This window comes from Delphinus delphis, chromosome 2 (genome assembly GCF_949987515.2).
Source record: "Delphinus delphis chromosome 2, mDelDel1.2, whole genome shotgun sequence".
NCBI classification, from domain to species: Eukaryota; Metazoa; Chordata; class Mammalia; order Artiodactyla; family Delphinidae; genus Delphinus; species Delphinus delphis.
This window is the reverse complement of record NC_082684.1, coordinates 143,350,907-143,371,139: the sequence shown is the minus strand read 5'-3', so window position 1 is coordinate 143,371,139 and position 20,233 is coordinate 143,350,907. Positions and strand designations below refer to the sequence as shown.

At 44.1% G+C, this 20,233-nt stretch overlaps 1 protein-coding gene across 1 annotated transcript in view; it reads right to left on the bottom strand.

Moving 5' to 3' along the window:
* Positions 1-20,233, bottom strand: part of MYO1E (myosin IE) — a 202,075-nt gene that overhangs the window by 59,226 nt on the left and 122,616 nt on the right. The window contains exons 6-12 of the mRNA XM_060005875.1: positions 19,630-19,719; positions 15,532-15,663; positions 12,477-12,611; positions 10,956-11,088; positions 5,483-5,679; positions 1,963-2,043; positions 1,589-1,675 (exon numbers count right to left, since the gene is read on the bottom strand). Of these exons, the coding sequence (XP_059861858.1) occupies positions 1,589-1,675; positions 1,963-2,043; positions 5,483-5,679; positions 10,956-11,088; positions 12,477-12,611; positions 15,532-15,663; positions 19,630-19,719 (855 nt within the window). The remainder of the gene's footprint in view (positions 1-1,588; positions 1,676-1,962; positions 2,044-5,482; positions 5,680-10,955; positions 11,089-12,476; positions 12,612-15,531; positions 15,664-19,629; positions 19,720-20,233) is intronic.

The window sequence follows — 20,233 nt, the reverse complement described above, 5'->3', positions numbered from 1 at the left end:
ACCTACCAGGTTCTGGCCCTCCATCCCTCCACTGTCTCCAACCAACTGCTCTCATCTTACCCTTCAGTAAACAGTCTCCCCATTGGCCCTGTTATTCAAGCTACAGAGGTAGGAATCATCCCTGACTCCTTTTCCCTTTGGTAATTATACTGAGCGACTCAGGCTGACTCACTCTCCAAAACATATGCCAGCTCTGACCACGTCACCACGGAACCACCTCTACTGCTGCCATCACTGTCTACTCACCCCCTTTCTTGCCCAGTCTCAGGCAGGAGGCTCCTAACCGGTTTTGAAACTTCCACTCCTGTTTGCCCTCCCCCTGCCCCACCCTACCTGTAGGTCTATAGAGCCAGAGCCACCTGGTCAAAAACAAACACAAATCAGCTCGCGTCACTCTCTAGTCAAAATTCTCCAATGGCCTCCCATCGTACTACTCTAAAATCTGCCACCCCCTACAAAGTTCCTCTGTGATCTAGCCTCCGCCTTCTTCTCCCACCTCAGTCCCTACCATGTCCTCCCTTAGGGTTTTGCTCTAGCTACACTGATGGGCTGGAAGAATCCCAGGGCAGAGGTTTCTGTGAAAACCATTGGTCACTGGGGTTCCTAAGCAGAGGCACGAACACGTCCACGAATAAACATTCCTCAAACAGCCCTTGATATGTGTAATGGGTTGAATGTGTCCCCCAAGATTTTGTGTCCACCTAGAACCTCAAAATGTGAGGAAATAGGATGTCTGTAGGTATAATTAGCTAGGAATCTCGTAAATAAAATTATCGTAGATTTAGGGTGATCCCTAAAGCCAATGACTGGCGCCTTTATAAGAGAAAAGAATGAGATTTGGATGCAGACAGAAGGTCATGTGAAGACACAGGCAGAGACTGAAGTTATGCTGCCACAAGACAAGGAATGCCAGGAGCCACCACAAGCTAGAAAAGGCAAGGAAGGATTTTCTCCTAGAGCCCTTGGAACGAGTGTTACCCTAGTGACAGTCTGATTTTGAATTCTGGCCTCCTGACCTGGGAGAGAAAAAAATTTTATTGTTTTAAGCAATCCAGTTTGTGGTACCTTATTACAGCGACCCAAGAAATCGACCAACAGTAGGTACCAGGATAAAAGGGAACCTGCCCTGGACTTTCAGAAGGTAGTATAAGCAACACAAGTTACCTCAAGTCCAAATTTAAATACCAGCTTTGTTAAAGACACATTTATTTTTATGTTAGGTTGGGAGCAGAGCAAATCTGAGAAAACCAAGTTTTCCTTTGGAACACAGTATATGCCACAGACAGCTGGGGTTGGAATAGGCTTCCATTTCTACTTGGTCAATGAGTCAGAGAGTAGTAAAAACAGCCAGTCCTAAGTCCAACTTCACAGCATCATTTACTTAAAGAAGAAAGAAAAGGTAGCAGATGGTGTTTATACTTCAGACTAAAATGTCACAGTGGCATATGGTATTTCTGCCTGACTCTATTAAGTACATTTCCTAATACAAGACTAAAATCTGAATCTATTACCAAAAGAGAGAAATCTATACCCTTTAAAACAAAACAAATTAGAAATAGAACAAGATGAAGGAAGGGGGACTGCTCACCTGTTCTGCCTTTAATGTGAGTTCAATAAAAATCTGCTGTAATTTTTCATTAACAAAATTGATACAAAACTGTTCAAAGCCATTTTTCTGGGAAAAAAAAAGGAAAATGTTACTTTCATGTAATTGTTTCTGCAAAATCATTTTAAAGTCATTTGTTGAGTGATTTAGTGAAAAGCTTAACAGAAATGTTGGCGGCATCAGTAGAAAGCAGCATAGTTTATATTTAGGAGAAACTAATTTGGTAAAAGTACATGAAGAACTCAGAGGCAAAAATGAGCCATGATGGTTTTTCTTCCATGGCCTAGAATTATTTCTTTCAAGCCAGGTAAAAAGTATCTCCTTTCGTAGTCTCCAACTACTCAAACTGGTCTTACCTGAAATATTTCAAAGCCATAGATGTCTAGGACACCAATGTTGTATTCCTCGTGGTCCTTCTCCATCGCTTTGTTGATGGACTAGAAGAAAGTAACCAGCATGGTAAGTAATTCCTTTTACATTCATATTAGAAATGGGCATGCATGGGGGGAAGGGAAGTAGCTACCCCCGGTTACTAGAAATAGAGGACGACAAAAAGACAGGTGAATTGCCCCTTAAAAAAAGGTCTCAGTGCAATGTCAAGTACTTTGGGAAACCACCAGAATCTAATAAAAACTAGTCTGGTAGGAAAAAAAAGTTTGCTTAATGATGAAAACCACTCATTTCTGGCAGAGCTAGTTTCTCTCAAGAAGTCTTAAGATTTAGAAGAAAATATCATCTTGGGTGATTGAAGTCAAACCTATTTCACAAAAAGAACCAATATTGCAAGATTTGTAAATATTATTTCCATTGACCCCGTTCAGTACAGGCATACTTCAGAGATACTGCAGGTTTGCCTCCAGACCACTGCAATAAAGCAAATGTCACAAAAAAGTGAGTCACAGCATATCCCTGGGTTTCCCAGTGCATATAAAAATTATGTTTACACTATACTGCAGTCTATTAAGTGTGCAATAGCATTACATCTAAAAAAAAGTACATACTTTCATCGAAAAGTACTTTATTGCTAAAAAATGCTATCTTCTGAGCCTTTAGCAAGTCACAGTAGTAACATCAAAGATCACAGAACACCATCACAAATATAATAATGAAAAAGTTTGAAATATTGCGAGAGTTACCAAAACGTGACACAGAGACACGAAATGTTGTAGGAAAAATGGTACCGGCAGACTTGTTCAACAGAGTTGCCACAAACCTTCAATTTGTAAAAAAACACAGTATCTGCAAAGCGCAATAAAATGAGGGATGCCCTGCAGTCAATTAATGATCACCTAGCATAATACGGCAGGAATGTCAAGAAGACAGTCTCTATTCTCAGAGGCAACTATGGACAGTAATACCATAAATTAGTATTAAAGGGAAGGTAATCAAAGCAGCTTACACATATTCAACAATCACCTGTGCCAGGCTTCGCCAAGGGCTTCTCAAGTGCTGTTTCATTTAATTCTCACTACAATTCTCTTAACAACAGTGATAACATCATAAAGCATAAGATCACACTGGACAAGAGGAAGGGTCTGGAATTAAATTTAAGTAGTATGATGACTATATCTGTGTTCTTGACCACTGTGAGGAGAGACGTGTAATCAATGGAACAGACAATGATAGGAGGGTAGGTGGAGGTGAGAGGGGGTTGGTGAGGACTGCAGGGGAGGGAGGAATGTAGGAGGAAAATTCCTGGGGGTGGTGAACAACCGGATGAATTTTTAAGTACCAGAGGTGTTTTCCAGGTGAAGAAGAGGACACTCATCTTTTATGAGTCAATGGGTAATGATACACAGCACTTAGCTCAGTGCCTGGCAAACAGTCAGGGCTTAGTAAATGTCAGCTCCAATTAGTATCGCTTATCTATCTCATTATACCACACAAAAAATCAAGGGAGGACAGAAAGGAAATAAGGTGGCAAGGCCAGCACCGGAAGGTGCACTGAACAGAGACAAGAGCTGTGGGTTCTAATCCCAGTTCGGCACTACCCTCTTGCTGAATGGCCTTGGGTGAAACCACCAACACTCAGGGCTAAGATTCCCTTCTCAGTAAAAATGAGGGGCCTGGACAAGGTAAAAGAATGACTAATGTTTCGTTATGACCCTGACCTTCCCAAGCAATCTTACCCTTAAAATAACCACAAGTAGTACACAGAATAATTACCCTATCCTGCCCCGACTTACTCAGACCTAAACACACCAAGCATACTTTAAGCCTTATAGATGTTGCTGCCTGGACTCAAACACAGACTTTTTGGATCTAATGGCCAGGCTGCTGTCCCTTGACTAGGGTCCCCCTGGGGTCCTTTCTGGCTTGAATATATAAAAGGCAGAGGAATGAAATAGCTGGAGCACTGCCGAATTACCTGGGCTCAATTCCTAGGTTTATCACTTAATAGTGGTGTGCCCTTGGGGAAGTTCCTTAACCTCTCTGTGCCTGTTAGCTTATCCGTAAGATAGAGAGAATAATACCTAAGTCACAGGGTTGTTGTAAAAAGTAAGTTATTTTTTTCTAAACTACTTAGAACAGGATCTGCCACATACTAAGTGCTATATAAGTGCTTGCTATTATTATTCTACCATTTAGAAGCTACAGTGATTAACAGACTGCCACTGGCAGTTCCACACTGCTGAGAGACTAATTTTCACAATCTATAAGTGGTACACATGTATAAATATGTATTTATATGAATATGTATAGATAATATCTATACGGTCATGCCATCATTTAAAAAATATATGGCAGTTTAAAAAATATATCCAAAAAGTCTCTGATACTCTTCCCCCCCCCCAAAAGTGGACCCTAATTCCCCTCTCCTTAACTGTGGACTGTACTTAGTCACTTGCTTCTAATGAACAGAAGATGGCACAGTGGCAATATCTGAGGACATTAAAAGCTTCGTGGCTTCCTCCTTGCTCTCTCTTAGACTATTCACTCTGGGGGAAACCAACTATCATGTTGGGAGGATACTCTAGCAGCCCAGAAAAGAGGCTCACGTAGCAAGGAACTGAGGCATCTTGCCCACAGCCATATGAGTGCACCATCTTGCAACCAGGTTCTCCACCCTTAGTCAAGCCTTGTAGTTTTTTCTTTTTATGGCTGCATTGGGTCTTCGTTGCTGTGCATGGGCTTTCTCTAGTTGCGGCGAGCAGAAGCTACTCTTCACCGCGGTGTGCGGGCTTCTCATTGTGGTGGCTTCTCTTCTCTAGAGCACGGGTTCTAGGCAAGTGGGCTTCAGTAGTGGCTTGCGGGCTCTAGAGCGCAGGCTCAGTAGTTGTGGCGAATGGGCTTAGTGGCTCTGTGGCATATGGGATCTTCCCGGACCAGGAATCAAACCCGTGTCCCCTGCATCGGCAGGCGGACTCTCAACCACTGCGCCACCAGGGAAGTCCAAGCCTTGTAGTTCTAATCAGCATCTTGACTGCACTCTCATCCTTGAATCAGAACCACCAAACTAAGTCACTTCCAAATACCTGACCCACAGAAACTATGAAAGAATACATGCTTACTGTTTTAAGCCCCTAAGTTTGGGGTGAATTTGTAACATAGCAGTAGATGACAAGTACAACATTCTAAACCTTTAGACTCAAGGATTCATGACCATGGGTCTCCTCTTTTTCTGGCCTGTAGTCCTGGCTTTACTAAATATTTTGTCCACAAGAGGCTGTTACCATATTAGGAGTCTTGCTGGACAATGCTAGAAGTAGAAGTGGAAAAGTAAAAAATGATCCCAGGGTGAGGATAAAAAGTGGAGGAGCAAAGTAACGGTTATAAGGAATGAGACAAAACACGGAAACAAAGCTCTGAGAAGTTTCACTCTTTACGTGATGCTAAAATACGAAGCATCAACAATGCCGAGCTGTGTTTACTTACATCTACCAAGAAATCGAAGACCCTGGAGTGCAGGGCCTTGGCGAGCGCGTCCCTGGTGTAACACGCCTGCTCCACGTTGAGGGTCACGTGGATTGACTCCGACTTGCCTCCCCACTTGCTGTCCATCTGCCGGCTCGTTAGCTTTTCTTTCAATCGGTCCTGGTTGATCCCCAGGAGATAGGCAGGAAAAGCCAAAACTATACAAAACAAAATAAAACATGACTGTCTTTCAGAATTTTAACAAGGCATCTCACAAATACATGGATGGCCCCCAAGAACTTTCACTTAATGAACACTGCTTATCAGCATTCCCACACACATCCATCCACTTCGTTTTTCCCAATTGTTCTATTACATGAGTCAATTCCTATGATGACTGAGACTTCCAATAATACAAATCAGGATCCAAGAAGGGTGGCAAACCAATCCCCCCTATTGAGATCACTGCCACATGCCTAAAATGGACATCTTTCCAAGCTTGCAGCAAGACAGCCCGGAAGGAACTAAATCAAGAAACATTTCCTTGGCTCCATAAAATTGTTTTGCTTCCTTTTTGGTGCAGTGTTTTCATAGCATCATCATTCCCAAACAGCTTGAAGCACCTGACACCATCAAGCTCAGAAAGATAGCAAATCACATGGTTATTGAGTGCTCACCATGTGTAGGGTTACTAAAGAGAGAGGACAGGATATAAAGTATTTAAGAAATCTTAAAGACAATCTAGATGAGGCAAAGGTAGTTTAGCAAATAAAGAAGCCTACAGAAAGCTGAGTATGTGGCACAGACAGACAATAAAGTCCTGGAGGAATTTAGAACAGGAAGATATTACTGTTTGCCGGGATGGTCAAGGAAGATGTGGGATTTGGGGGGTGGCGGCTCAAAGGATGAACAGGACTTGTACAGATGCAGAGGAAGAAAGAAGAGGGAGACAGGGGAGTGGAATGTGCAAAGGCAAGGAGGCAAGAATGTGGGAGACACAGCTGAGGTGTGTAGCACTAGCTGGAGATGAAAGTCAAGGGAGGTGATTAAAAGATTAGGATGGGGCTTCCCTGGTGGCGCAATGGTTGAGAGTCCGCCTGCCGATGCAGGGAACACGGGTTCGTGTCCCGGTCCGGGAGGATCCCACATGCCGCGGAGCGGCTGGGCCCATGAGCCATGGCCGCTGAGCCTGCACGTCCGGAGCCTGTGCTCCGCAACGGGAGAGGCCACAACAGTGAGAGGCCCGTGTACCGCAAAAAAAAAAAAAAAAAAAGATTAGGATGAATTCCAATGGTGGAGGGCCTGAATGGTAGGGGATATTTGGGTAGGAGTCAAAGGAGGCCTGGATGACTTCTAGAGAGGGGTGTTACCTGATTTCCCTGGGGTGGTGTACAGAGTGATGGAGGGGATCGGTGGTATTCATATCTCAGAACACCCATCCAATCCTAAGGACATGTAGTTGGCATAGTTTGCGGTCAGTTCGAATTGAAAAGGTGAGGTTCTCATGGGTCAGCAAATTGTTTCAGGTCAAGAAACTCACCAAGAGGGGGGCTAGTGATATAAACAGATTTTTCTTGACTTTTGGTCAAAATACTCTAATGTGAATAAATGACAAGAATGACATTCCTGCACATGAAAGAATGCTCAGATTTTTTTCCCAGTATGAATGGAAGATGTTCATGGACACAAATCAAAATTTTGAACTTGGATATGAGTTTTCTTTTTCTGCATAAAGCTGTACCAAAATTCTCTGATAAAGGGATTTTATTTATGAAAGACCTTATGATAATGCTCAAAAATCATAAGGCTCCCAATAAAGGATAATCTGTTTGAATTTCACAGACGGTGTTTGAATGTAACAGGCTGACATTTCTCAGTATATACCTTCCAATGAGATTACGTCAGTGAATGCATTCTGAAAAAGTGTAATGCCAGAACAAGGTATTTATTAACTATAGGACTCTTCCACAGAAACACTGACAAGTAGAGGACTTCCTTTTTCAAAGGGCCTGTGAACAAAGTTAAATGCACTCATTTGCCAATGGCCATTTTTTTCACTTTAGTTTTACTGTTGACACATATGTTTAGGAATCTGGATGTGTCCTCTAACGAAAGAAAATCACCTTGCACAGAACGAGGACAGAAGACGCCCATAAATCACACTGGACATACGCAGCTCTGCAGCGAAACTCAAGAGACATTGATCAAAGTGTCTGACATCGAGGAGGCCTTCATTAAGGGGAAACTATAATGTTGGTTATTATCACTCTCACCAGGCAGATAGCATGTAGATTAAATATGGGCTTCTCCCAAGCCCCCAATCATGCTAAAGTAGGCATATGGTTAAAACGGTTGGTAGAAAAGTTTATGCTATTACCTTTATGACCACAGCTAAAGAAATAAAGCAATACAGACTAAGTTCTTGGGTCCTTGAGACAAAACAGACAGGGCTAACAAGGAAACATGATACTCCTTCCATGCCTCCTACCTCTTCTACAGAAAAGAAGACGGCACAAGTGAAGGATCACAGGCACTTGAAAAACAAGGCATGGAGTCTGGCCAAGAATCAGAGCCACAGGCTTAGGGAAACAGCTAAGAAGTCTAGAGAGGAAATCTAGTACCTGCTTTCCAAAAAATCCATGCCATGTCTTTCAGGTACTAGCTTTTATGTCCTCTTGTCTTCTTCAGTGACTGCCCTGGTGCTGAAATTATAGGGCTACTCATATTGACTTCCTTCGGGCTGTGAATTTCCACAAGAGTGTGTGCTAGGGTGGCTGGATAGGAGCGGCAGTATGGAAGGTCGGAGGCTGGGGGAGTGGCGTCAGGAGGAGGGCAAGGAGAAGGCGCTGATTAATTAAAAATGCTGATGTAACTCTGGTAGAGTTAAAGAGTTAAGCAAAACATAAAAGAACCTGCTAGAAAGTAATGTTTTAGCACATTTTGATAATGAGGATAGATTTCTATTACTGCACTCAAGTGTAAAGCAAAGTTGGATTTAATTTTTCCATTTAAGTATAGGGACGTATAGGGAAGATAGAGAAACCGAAAAGATGTAGCAAAGCAAAAGTCCCTGTTACAAATATAAAAGAAACGGCAAGGGGCTTCCCTGGTGGCGCAGTGGTTGAGAGTCCGCCTGCCGATGCAGAGGACACGGGTTCGTGCCCCGGTCCGGTAAGATCCTACATGCCACAGAGCAGCTGGGCCCGTGAGCCATGGCCGCTGAGCCTGCGCGCCCGGAGCCTGTGCTCCGCAATGGGAGAGGCCACAACAGTGAGAGGCCCGCGCACCACAAAGAAAAAAAAAAAAAAAGAAACAGCAAGGTAAATGTGGTGTATCAGTCTTGGGTGTTGAGGTTCTGTGCTTTCTAACCCGTTAATAACGGGTCAATTTATTTATAGCACTGTCAATTTATTCCCGTGGTTATTTAAGTAGTATTTTTATTTCCTTCAACCAAGTTCTTAGGTTAATTTGTATTTAATATCTTGCTTCAGTAGGCCAGCTGTGATGGGAGTCTTAGCAATTTTTTCTACCATACAAGAGCTAAGGAAAGTCTGCTTTCTTCCTTTATAAAAACATAGGCTAGCCCTTCCCTCTATAAATCTATTCCGTATATAAACTCGAATATGAGAAAGACGACACAAACCAGGTTATTCATTTTAAGTAATTAGAAGTGCAAAAGATGTGAAACCATCTTTATGTCAATCGACAGATGATTGGTTCAATACATTGCAGTATAGCCCAGCAACAGAATGCTAATGCAGCTATAAGAAGGATGACGCTTCTTAATGAATTGATACAGAATAAGCTCCAATATATAATGTGAAGTGAAAAAGCAACTGTAGAACGTGTTATACGCTCCCATTAACATACAAGAGTGGGGAAAAAAGAACAGACATGAGTAGTTTCTCAGGAACACAATATTCCCTTGAAAGGAGTACAAGAGATTGGAAACAGTGTTTCTCTCGGGGGAGGGAACTAAGTCGACTAGCAAAGGGGTAGATGTGATAACTCTGATCGTGTACCCCCTGAACCGTGTTAAGGTATTACCAACTGAAAGAAAACAAAATGATTGGGAGGAGGCCACTTTTCTTTGTTAGACCTCTTTGGCTTCAAGCATAGTCTTTTCTGATCTCCGTCCCTGCACCACTTCCTATCAGGGGATTTCATAGTCAGTTGCCAATCCTGGGCTTTACCCAGTTGGCTGAGGAGGCTACTTCCTCTGGACACTCATGTGCAACGAACCACTTCGTGGCTCAAGCACCCAGGGAAATGCTTGCTGTGTCAGAGTCATGACATTTTTCTCCAGCCTACAGAGGCAGTAAAGGATGGCACGAACCAAGAAGGCAAGAGAATTCCAGTCTATGTCCACAGAAAACTACCCAGAAATTGGAGAGATCCATGTTGAAAGGCAAGTGTTCATCACCCTCCTGGACACATACATGCATTTGTTAAATGGGAAGGATAAGGTACATGAAGTCTAGAAACACAGTTATTATTATTATTAGGTTGTGTTTCTAGACCCTATGGACACCCTGTGTATTTATTGTTTTCCACCCCACTCCCTTCCCTGGTAAACATAATTCACGTTTCTCTTTATCAGACAGACATCAAAAGTTGGCAGAACTTCCCTCTTTTTTCACCAAAGAAAACAAAAATATAAAAAAGAACCTTATTTGGAATGGAAAGAGCCTTACTGCACTGTCAGCAATGAGTAGGATACTATTTATTACCAGGCATCTAAATTTACCATCTTTGAAGAATGCTGAGAAAGGAAGAAACGTCTCCCTGGGTGGTTAAAGGATGTGTGGGTTCTGAGAGCAGCCTGGAAAGCCAACTGATGCCTACGAGGCTAAAGTCACATGCCACGGCGGCTGTGGCACAGCGAAGCACACAGAACGAGTAACGTGCCTCTTTTGCACCTCATTTCTTCTCAAAGAGTAAAAGTGATCATTCAGGTCTTCAGGCTCTGACTGCTACAGAGAGGACATTAAAGGCCGTCACCAGCAATACCAACACAACAGTCAGGGTCCATTTTTTTTTTTTCCTGTTTTCAGAAGCCCGGTCTAATGCAACCCATGGGGCAACTTATACACATGAGTTTTTCTTATTTATATATAGCCTGTGATGCTCTTTAGAACCTTTAGGTGAGTATCAACCCTAAAGAGCAGTTACAGAAAAGATTTTTAGTAGGAGACAAATCTTACTAATCTTCATTGAAGTATCACTTTATTTTTAAACCTATATGTGAGGTTCTGCCAGACTTCCCCAAAGTTAATCATAAACTGAAACAATCTCATCAATGGTCCATAGTGTGAGTGTACAGAAGAGGCACAGACTCCCGTGAGGCCGTTAAGCTCTGCCACAGCAGGACACCTACGGGTTCTCAGCCTCTCTCACCAAAAAACCCAGAGCAAAGGAAAGTGGTGTGTAACTTCTGATCGGAACTAAGCAACTGCGTCCCCTCATTTGGCAACTGGGTGCCCACACCACTCACACTCTTCACTCTCCACGGCCGCGTAGTTGCCAACTTCCTTGAAGCTGATGTTTCCCAGGTGGAGAATTCCCGCCACTATCTGCAGCACCAGCGTCTGCTCCTCCGCGAAGATCCCAATCACGTTCATCGCGTGCTGGAAAAGAAGAGAGAAGCGATCCAGACAAGTGTGTCCCCAGCTATAGAAGCACATCAGAAAGACGCCAAACCGCGTGTGCAGTTACACTTGGCTTAGTCTGCGATGGCAGCAGGAAGCCCCTGACATTTTCACTGACCAACTCCCCCTCACACATTCAAGTCTCAACATGGTGCTGGAAAGGCAGTTCCGTCCTTACACAGAGAACGTGTAATCCTCCAGGAATAAGGGCGAGAGAGCTCTGGAGGAAACACACTCAGATGGAGCGGCAGCTGCACGGTCAACAAGTCTGTTTTCGTCCCTTAGTTTTCTCCTTGTTGCCACTCCTCTCCCTCCAAGGGCACCAGTGCCCCTTTTCCAGCCACTCTCAATACTCATAGATCTTCCTCTTCACTGGCAGGGCTGAGAATAAATTGTACTTGCAAAAGGATCGTGATGAAAAAATCTCCAGGAAGATCAAATAAAAGCATCATTAGAAAAGCCTTGTTTCTGAGGTCCATTAAATTCAATAAAAGGAGCTGAGATGCCTGAGTCTTAGATACCAATATCCTAAGAGAACTGTACTCTAGGACCAATGCAGGCCTATTTGCATTTTTTTCTCCCAGCTCCTCTGAGACCGTGTGGCCCCTCGATGCCATCTTCCTCCCTGGCACCCGGGACACACGAGCACAAAGGTCAGCTTCCCCTCAACTGTACCTCCAACTGCCAGTTCTCCCACTTGGTTCTGGATCTGGGCTGAGGGATGAGGCAGGCTGGTACCCGACTCAAAGGGCAGTGGTGATGCAGTTCTTTGAGGCTAAATGGGTCAACAGCCCACCTTCAGAAAGTTCTAGATTGACTTAGTAAGTCGTTTCCCCAAGGATGTGAACCCTCAATAATCTACCTGGATTTATACCTTATACCATAAAACACATAAATTGTGAAAAGAATGGAGTAGAGGCTCTCCTTCTGACCTATAAATACAGAGGGGAAGAGAAAGCGGGTGGAGAAGAGACTGAAGGTGTTCTAAGATTTCTAAACCTGATTAAGGTCATAAGAGCAGTTTTTGCTTTGCCTTTGTAAGGAAACAGTTCAACAACTGTATAAGCTGTTGGCAAACAGGTATGGTAAATGCATTACCCACAATAGTTTTTATCTGTTAATCAGAGCACCTGCAGCAGGTAATGATGAATTTTTTTTTTTTTTTACCCATTTAAAATCATTAAGTAGTCCTCCAGCAACTGGGCACATGGCTATTTAAGGGTGTTTACAAGTGTGTTTCAGAAAATAGAGTGCTTCCAGCAGCATGAGGTGGGAATATCGGGCTGTTCTTTGCTTTGCTAACCTCCCCTGCCCTTTCTGCCATAGGCAATGCCCGGTCTGAAGAGCTGCCCCGCGCCAGCACTTACCAGAGTTTCCTGAAACTCCTTCCTGTCGTCAATGCCATCCACCGTGAAGGACCCCGAGAGGCTCAGGTAGTAATAATAATCCATGGTGGTGATGCCCAGGCCGTGCTTCTGCTCTGCGGAGGCGCCCTCGATGAGCTGGAGCAAGAGAAAGTGGCGTGTGCGTGGAGTGGCCCAGAAAGCAACCGAATGTACCGCACGGTTCCTGTCACCACCAGCCCCGGAGCCCAGGCGATGAGACTTTCTATCCCTGCTTCCCAAACGGATGGGTGGTCCGGTCGCAAAAATGTGGAGGGGCTTCAGCATATCTGCTCTCTGTGTAGTAGCCCCAAATCATCTTTGCAAATTCTAATTCTTAACTCTGATTAGACCTGCAAGAGCTGAGAATTTTCCCTTGTCCGATAACGGGAACTGCACGGTCACACTGGTGAGATCCCTTGGAAAAGTGGAAAGCAAGCCAGATTACAATGACTTTGTTCCTGCTCAACTTGCACATGGCTTTTTAAAGTGCAGCTGGACCCTCCCTGCTTCTCACTGCAGGGTGCATATTCAAGAACAGCCTCAGGTCCCCCATGCTGGTGCCCTGTCCCTTGGCTTTCTGGTCTATCTCTGGTATTTGCCTTAGCTGTGAGCAAGACCCTTTTAGGTGTGCTGGAAAACGTTCAACTACCCATTCTTGAGCTGGGGGTGGGGACTACAGCTGTGGTTTGCTGACTTTCATGGTGTGAATCCTCCTACCATGACCAAACTACCAACAAATGTCCCTGAAGGGAGAGATGCGAACAGCCCATGCAAGCCAGTGCCAGCCACCACTGGCTCCCAGGTGGCAGGAGTTAGCCCCCATCCACACTCCTCCATCCTGGTCAAGTTCCTCATGTCATCCCGGCTCCACACCCTTAAAATAGGGAACCTCATCTCCATGACCGAGAAGCTCTAGGTCATTTGACGACATCAGGTTCCCTGAGCTTTTTCCCCTAAATCCTCAAAATCTTTTTGCACCACTCTCTTTCCTTTCTTCCTTCTGGCTGTTTTTTTCTTTTTTGGGGGGGCGGGGGTGGGGGTGGGGGTGGGCGGGGTGTCTAAGGAAGAACTTCCCCCACCTCTTTCTCAGTCTCCTCCCCATAGTATGTAGCTCCCTGAATCTTCAAACACCCCTTTCTTTAATTCTCTGCCATCTACAAACACATGCTGAGCTTTGCCTCCTCTAGAAGCTTTTCCTTGCCCCTCTCCCTGAGATCCTTCAAGCTACAGAACCTACCTCCTCATCTGGCTTCTTTCTTGCCATCGCCATTCTGATGAAATAACCCTCATGGCTACTTTCCAGTGGCTGAGGCCACCAGGCCTTTCTTGATTCCCAGGCCCTTGCCCCATCCTTCCCCGCAAAGCTCTGAACATGGGATCCTGGCCCACACTCCCCTCCACCGAGCTCCCTCTGGCTTTGGTGACACTGCACAATCTTGACTTTCATCCTCTGACTACTTCCCTGGTTCCTCAATGCCTCCTCATCCTCTAGGTGGTCCCCAGGTCCCCAAGTCCTATATGGGCATGGTTTTCTCTCCACACTCACTCCCACAGGAGTCTCCCCTATTTCACAGCTTCGACTTTTACTTCTATGTCAGAATCTGGAACTCTGTCTTCTCCTGATCTCATCACATCCCCAGTCACTAACCTGGGGATTTCCAACCTGTAGGAAGAGGAATCTGGAGGGGCGTGGGGCTGCCATTTATTAAAAGGTGTCTGGGAAATAATTATGAACTTCTGTCTGGTGCTCAATAAATAATACAGTATGTGTGTAACGCATGAAATTACTTTTCAAACATCTGTACATGTTGCTTTGACTGATTTAATTAAAAACATTACTGAATTAACAGAAGCATTTGGTCATTTATGTACGCTTTCAACCAACAGATGCCAACCAGAAGAATTATTTGCCATCACCTAACATGTCTATGTAATTGAAAAGACTGAATGTGAGCTACCAACACAGCTTAACTGCCTTCCAATCCAATGAGCTTCGAATTATAACAAAAAATAAATTAAAAAACCACTGCAGGCCAACTCTTCAAAGAAAATCTAACGTGGATCCCGATATATGAAGTATTAATACATAAATCCATACATTAAAAAATTGTGTATGGGGGGGCTTCCCTGGTGGCGCAGTGGTTGAGAGTCCACCTGCCGATGCAGGGGACACGGGTTCGTGCCTCGGTCCAGGAAGATCCCACATGCTGCGGAGTGGCTGGGCCCGTGAGCCATGGCCGCTGAGCCTGCGCGTCCGGAGCCTGTGCTCCGCAACGGGAGAGGCCACAGCAGTGAGAGGCCCGTGTACCGCAAAAAAAAAAAAAAAAAAAAAAATTGTGTATGGTATCATTAAATTTTTTAAATACTTAAAAACATTTTAAAAATAGTCAAGGCAAATGACTGCTGAAGCCTGGAACACAAGTTCAAAGCAGCCGGCGTACTGTTCTAGCACCAAATTCTCCATGGCTTCTGAGAGTCTTAGCCAAAACTTTTTGACCTGGCATGAAAGAGCCCAAGTCTATTTCAAGCCTTTTGTCCAACAGTTCACCTTTTGGAGACCTCTGCCCTTGCAGACCAGCTGGGGCCTGATTCATACATTAGCCTACTCCTCCCCCGTCCCCCCTCTCCCTCCCACCCCTGCTTTGTTCAGGCCACCTGACTTGCCTGAGTCAATGTCCCCTTGATGCTATCCTGTGCCTCCTTAACGGCTCTCCTTACCATCCCAGCCAAGTCTCCTCTTGTGAATTCCTATTTGGCAAAGAATAAAACATTCCTACTTTTGTTCTGAAGTGTGCCGACACTTTCCTGATTATTTCACTCTAGGGAAATTTTTGTCTTCTCATCCCAACTAGAACTTATTGTCCTTGCAGGTAAGGGCATTCTCACAATTCTTTTGCACACGGACATACACAACCTACGGCAATAAAGACTCCTGGGCCTGCCAGACTAGACTGTCTAAACCTGAGGACTGAGAGAAGAAAATTTTAAATGTGGAGAAGGAATAAGGAAGTAGGCAAGAAATAATATAAAGGAAAACCTGGTAAAATATGTGAAAATTCCGCTCTCCGGGGTTCCTCATCACCACCCTAGATTTTTCCAGAAGGAAGTTGGAGATCTTTCCACCATCTGGTTCCCCACCGGGACTGAACTGGATTTCAAAGTATTTTCCCTGCAAGAAAATTAGGGATTTCCTTCAATGGTTGGTGAACAAAAACATGATGTTCCACACAGGCTTTGGATATAGCATATAATTCAAGGAAATTCATTAATGAAAGATATGTGCTGAATTACTCCCAGTTCTGGTCTAGACTTCCTCACCATTTCCTATCAGACAATACCCCATGCCTTTGTCCAATCACACAATCCTGTATTGAGAGAGAGAATCTATCATTCTAACCTGACTAAATAAGGATACGCTCACTATATCCCTTCCCATTTTCCCCCAGTAGGTGCTTGCCTGCTAAACCGGAAGCTGTGAAGAATAGGACAGAAAGTCACATGGTCCCCTTGATCTAACAAGAGTGAACTCTATCTGCCTCTTTCAGAGGAAGCAAATTTTCCCTTGGGCAGACTTACTTTAACGGCTTTGAGCAAAAGCAATCCCCTTTTACCTCTGGAGCATCTAATATGCTTACGTAAAATAAAAACACTTGGTTATAAGTCCTTTCCAGCTAGTTATGGGTGTGGGGCTTTTTGCTACTGTTGTTAATACTTCCTTTTAAATTACTGCTAATAGGGAACAAAAGAGAAAGAACCCTGGAGAGTAGCTGAAAAAGGTGTCCAGATTGTTAAGTAAATGATTTTTTTTCCCCCACTACAATCTAGTTTCTCTCCAGTCCTCAGAAAGGTCCAAGAGGGCAAGTATAAATGAAGAAAAAGATGAAAATGTGGGTTTTAGGGAGTGGTGTGGCCTAGGGTCAGACTGGAGAGCATGCCCAGCCTAACTGCATTCACATTTAATATTTTTAAAACGTGTATGCTGATGAAACCCCCCCATCTCAGGGCTGAAGCCTGCCAAGCAGCAAGTCTCCACCTAGAACCATAAACTCACTAAGGAGAAGAAAAGCCTGCTGCGTGTTTTTCCTGCTGCCGACAGCACCTAGTACCTGCTGTGTTCCTGCTAAGGTATTCGCCAATTCCAGGTATCAAAAAGGCTACAAAGGAAAGCCACCATCTAACTGTCTATCTGTTTTACTCTGCTGACTCCTTCCTCTCCCAAAAATAAACCCCAAAATAAACATCCAGAAGCACCACAAACCGCAGCTATCCCGAATTACGGTGGTTCACGAGAAAAGTCTGCTAACAAGACCCCTCTGCTTCCTACCGTGGCCGTCCTTCGCCATCTTTCCCTTTGGCCACGTTCTGAAGGGAATAATTCAGTGCCCATCTGTGTACAACCCTACCACCCCACTGCCATTCCCCGTCAACCTGGGGATGGAAATGAAACAAAACAGGACATCAAATCCAGGAAGGGCAGATGTGGTAAACGGCAAACTCTCAAGTCCTTCTGGAAATGGTTCACAACCTTGGCTACATGTTAGAAAGACCTGCGGAGCCTTTAAGAAATGCTGCCCTAGGGGAACTTCCCTGGTGGCGCAGCGGATAAGACTCTGCACTCCCAAAGCAGGGGGCCCGGGTCCGATCCTTGGTCAGGGAACTAGATCCCACATGCATGCCACAACTAAGAGTTCACATGCTGCAACTACGAGTTCGCATGCTACAACTAAGGAGCCCACGTACTGCAACTAAGGAGCCAGCAAGCCATGACTAAGGAGCCTGCCTGCTGCAACTAAGACCCAGCGCAACCAAATAAATAAATATTAAAATTAACTTAAATTTTAAAAAAGAAAGAAAGGAAAAGAAGTGCTTCCTGATGCCACCCCAGACAAGTAAGTCAGTCGCTAGGGACTGGCACCCAGACAGGAGTAGCTGTAAAAAGCCTGGGTGTTTTTTATATGTGGCCAAGTTTGAGAATCACTGTTCTAATGTAACAGAAATGCTTATACACAACTCAAAATTGTAATATAAAAGGCAAAATCCCTTAGGAGAGAGCAAAAAGTTTAGTTTTGTTGTAAAGCAGCCTGGGGGAAAGAGGAAACTGTATAAAGAAGGATATGATATTTCCATTACTAAATGAAAAGAAACCTCAACTCTTGGTAATGTTCTATTTCTTAAGTTAGGTACTGGGTACCCCAATGTTCATTGTATTATTTTAAAATAGTATTTGAAATATTTCATAATGTAGTTCTTAAAACTTGGAAAGATTTATAAGTGGAAATAGATGAATTTTTATAATTCACACTACATATCCATTTTAAGTGAAATTACCCATAATCCCACCCCGATGCCACTTCTACCTCCTACTAATCACTGTAATAGGATATTCAAACGTGGATTTGCAGACACCTTAATTATGCTTTATATAAATGTGCATCTTAAAATAAATAGGACCATATTATAGATATTGTTTTGTAACCTTTTAAAAAAGATTTAACATTATGGATCTCTTTTAAAATAAATCATTATTAACAGGAAACGTGGATATTATACCCTAAAAGTATTGTTGGGTCAAAGACAATGAGTCTTTTAAACTTTGATAAGAATTGCCAAATCGCTCTCCTGGGAGGTGTCAGTCTTCAACCAATAGCGTCTTTTCTCCTTAATGTTTCATGATCTGAGAGACAGAAAATGATATATGGTTTTAATTTACATTTCTCTTATGATTAATGAGAACATCTTTTGATGCCCCACCAGACTCCACTACGTGTGTGCACGTGTGCACGAGAGAGAGAACTGCCTTTCCGTACAGTTCTCCCATCTTTCCATCAGGGTTGTACGAAATTCTGTAATCAGGAAAATAATAAATGCTGGGTATTTTTGTTTTGCTTTACAAAAACTGACTGCTGTAGCCTCCTTGTCCAAGGATAAAAAATAATTTATATTGGAAATATCAAGGAAAATATTGATACGGTTATCCTCCTGCTCTCTAAGGAAGGCAAAAGAAGGGGGATGGGTAGCTAGAGAGTTCAATTTGGTCAAGTCCATCTTTCCAAGGCAGATTGAGATGGACAACTGGCATTGAGCAGAAACATGAGAGATGAACAGATGAGTAGTTTGCAAAATATTAAACAGCGAGGAAAGCGAGGATAATTCTGACAGATAAAACTCACCAGGGAGCTCAACAATTACTGCATGAGAACTGAGCAAGAATTCTCTTGGAAAGGGAAGCTTCCTTCCAAAACAGAAGGGTAAAAAAGAAACCGTTTTTCTCCAAAATTCTCACTTATTTATTTTAAAATGGTCCAGAATCCACCTCACAGATGGCTCCCTAAATGCTTTACTGCCAGACATAATCTATGGTTGAGATAAGATACAAAATCTACATAAATCAGAGCTACCGAGCACACATTCATTTCTTTGTAAATGTGGCTTTTTGTCAAGGGGCGTATATTCACATTCGTCCTTGCCAGCCTTCTAATTTACCCCCTCGGGAGACACTCAGAAAAACGTCTCAATAGGCATGCAGGCATTCGCCTGATATTTTCATTCCCTTGGGTAAGTGGGCCAGTTAGGAGGAATCTGTAGGCTAAGTCCAGTCACTTTTAGATGTCACTATGTCCCATGAACATGCAAAAAACGCACACACAAAGCCAAGAGGGGTGGGGTAAGCGGCCGGCTCCCTCTGGCTGACAGGGAGGAGGAAGTTTCCTTCCAGGGTGCCGGATCAAAGTGCTTCCTTCAGGGTCCACAGACCAAGTTCTATGAAGCAAAGCAAGGCGACAAGACCTGGGATCTAGTCTCCTCAGTTCTTTGTCAGGCAAAGAAGGCTTTTTCTCCAGGGCCCAAAGCAATCTCCTCCAAGACCAAAGCGGACACTTCCATTTTCCTTAGGAAGGCACTTCAAATTGAGAACTGGTTTCAAAAATTATCCATCCCCAAGGCCCCAAAATAACTTGAGTCAAAGGGCAAATTGAAGCCTGGCAGCTCGCCGCTAGAGAAAATGAGGAAAAGATTGAAAAGGCGGCCTCCTGATGATCTGTGAAAACCCCCTATTTCCTCGGGACCACAGGACTTAAATCAGGAATGTCAACATCATCAATCAGGTGACATTCTCTATCACAGGAAAGAAACTCACAAATCGGCTGGAGTTGTTGTTCCGGACCGTCTTGGCATTCCCGAAGGCCTCCAGCAGCGGGTTGGACTGTAGGATGATGTCCTTGACGTGCTGTCACAGCAAAAAGACCACAGGTTAGGAAGATGCGAACACCTACTCCACGATGTAAAGCCAGACTTTCCGAAGGACCTGGTTTCTGAATGCGGTGAAGGTGAGAGGCCTCAAATCCAGGTCCCTGGGATTTCTGGAGGATTTACTCTTTCCTCTTGACAGAACTAACCCTGTTTTTGTGGTCATGCCTTCCAGCTCCCTTGTCTTGACGCAGGATTCTGTGGGGCCAGGGTGCCACCGTAAATCAGGATCTGCAAACGTTCCCAGACTGGGTTTCCAGATCGGATGCTGCACCTTCATCCCGTGCTCCCTGTGTACGGGGCACCAAGGCAGGACGGGGCATCTCCTTCGGTTCTGACTGGAGGCTTTACTGTCATTACTCCTGTTCTACTCAACTTCTCTCCCCCCCTACTGCATCCCGCACTCCCTCTCTTCACTGCAAGTGAGAGGCACCTTGAGGGAAATGAAACAGTTTCTCCTCCCCAAACAAAGCTGCGGACACAGTCTTAAGCTT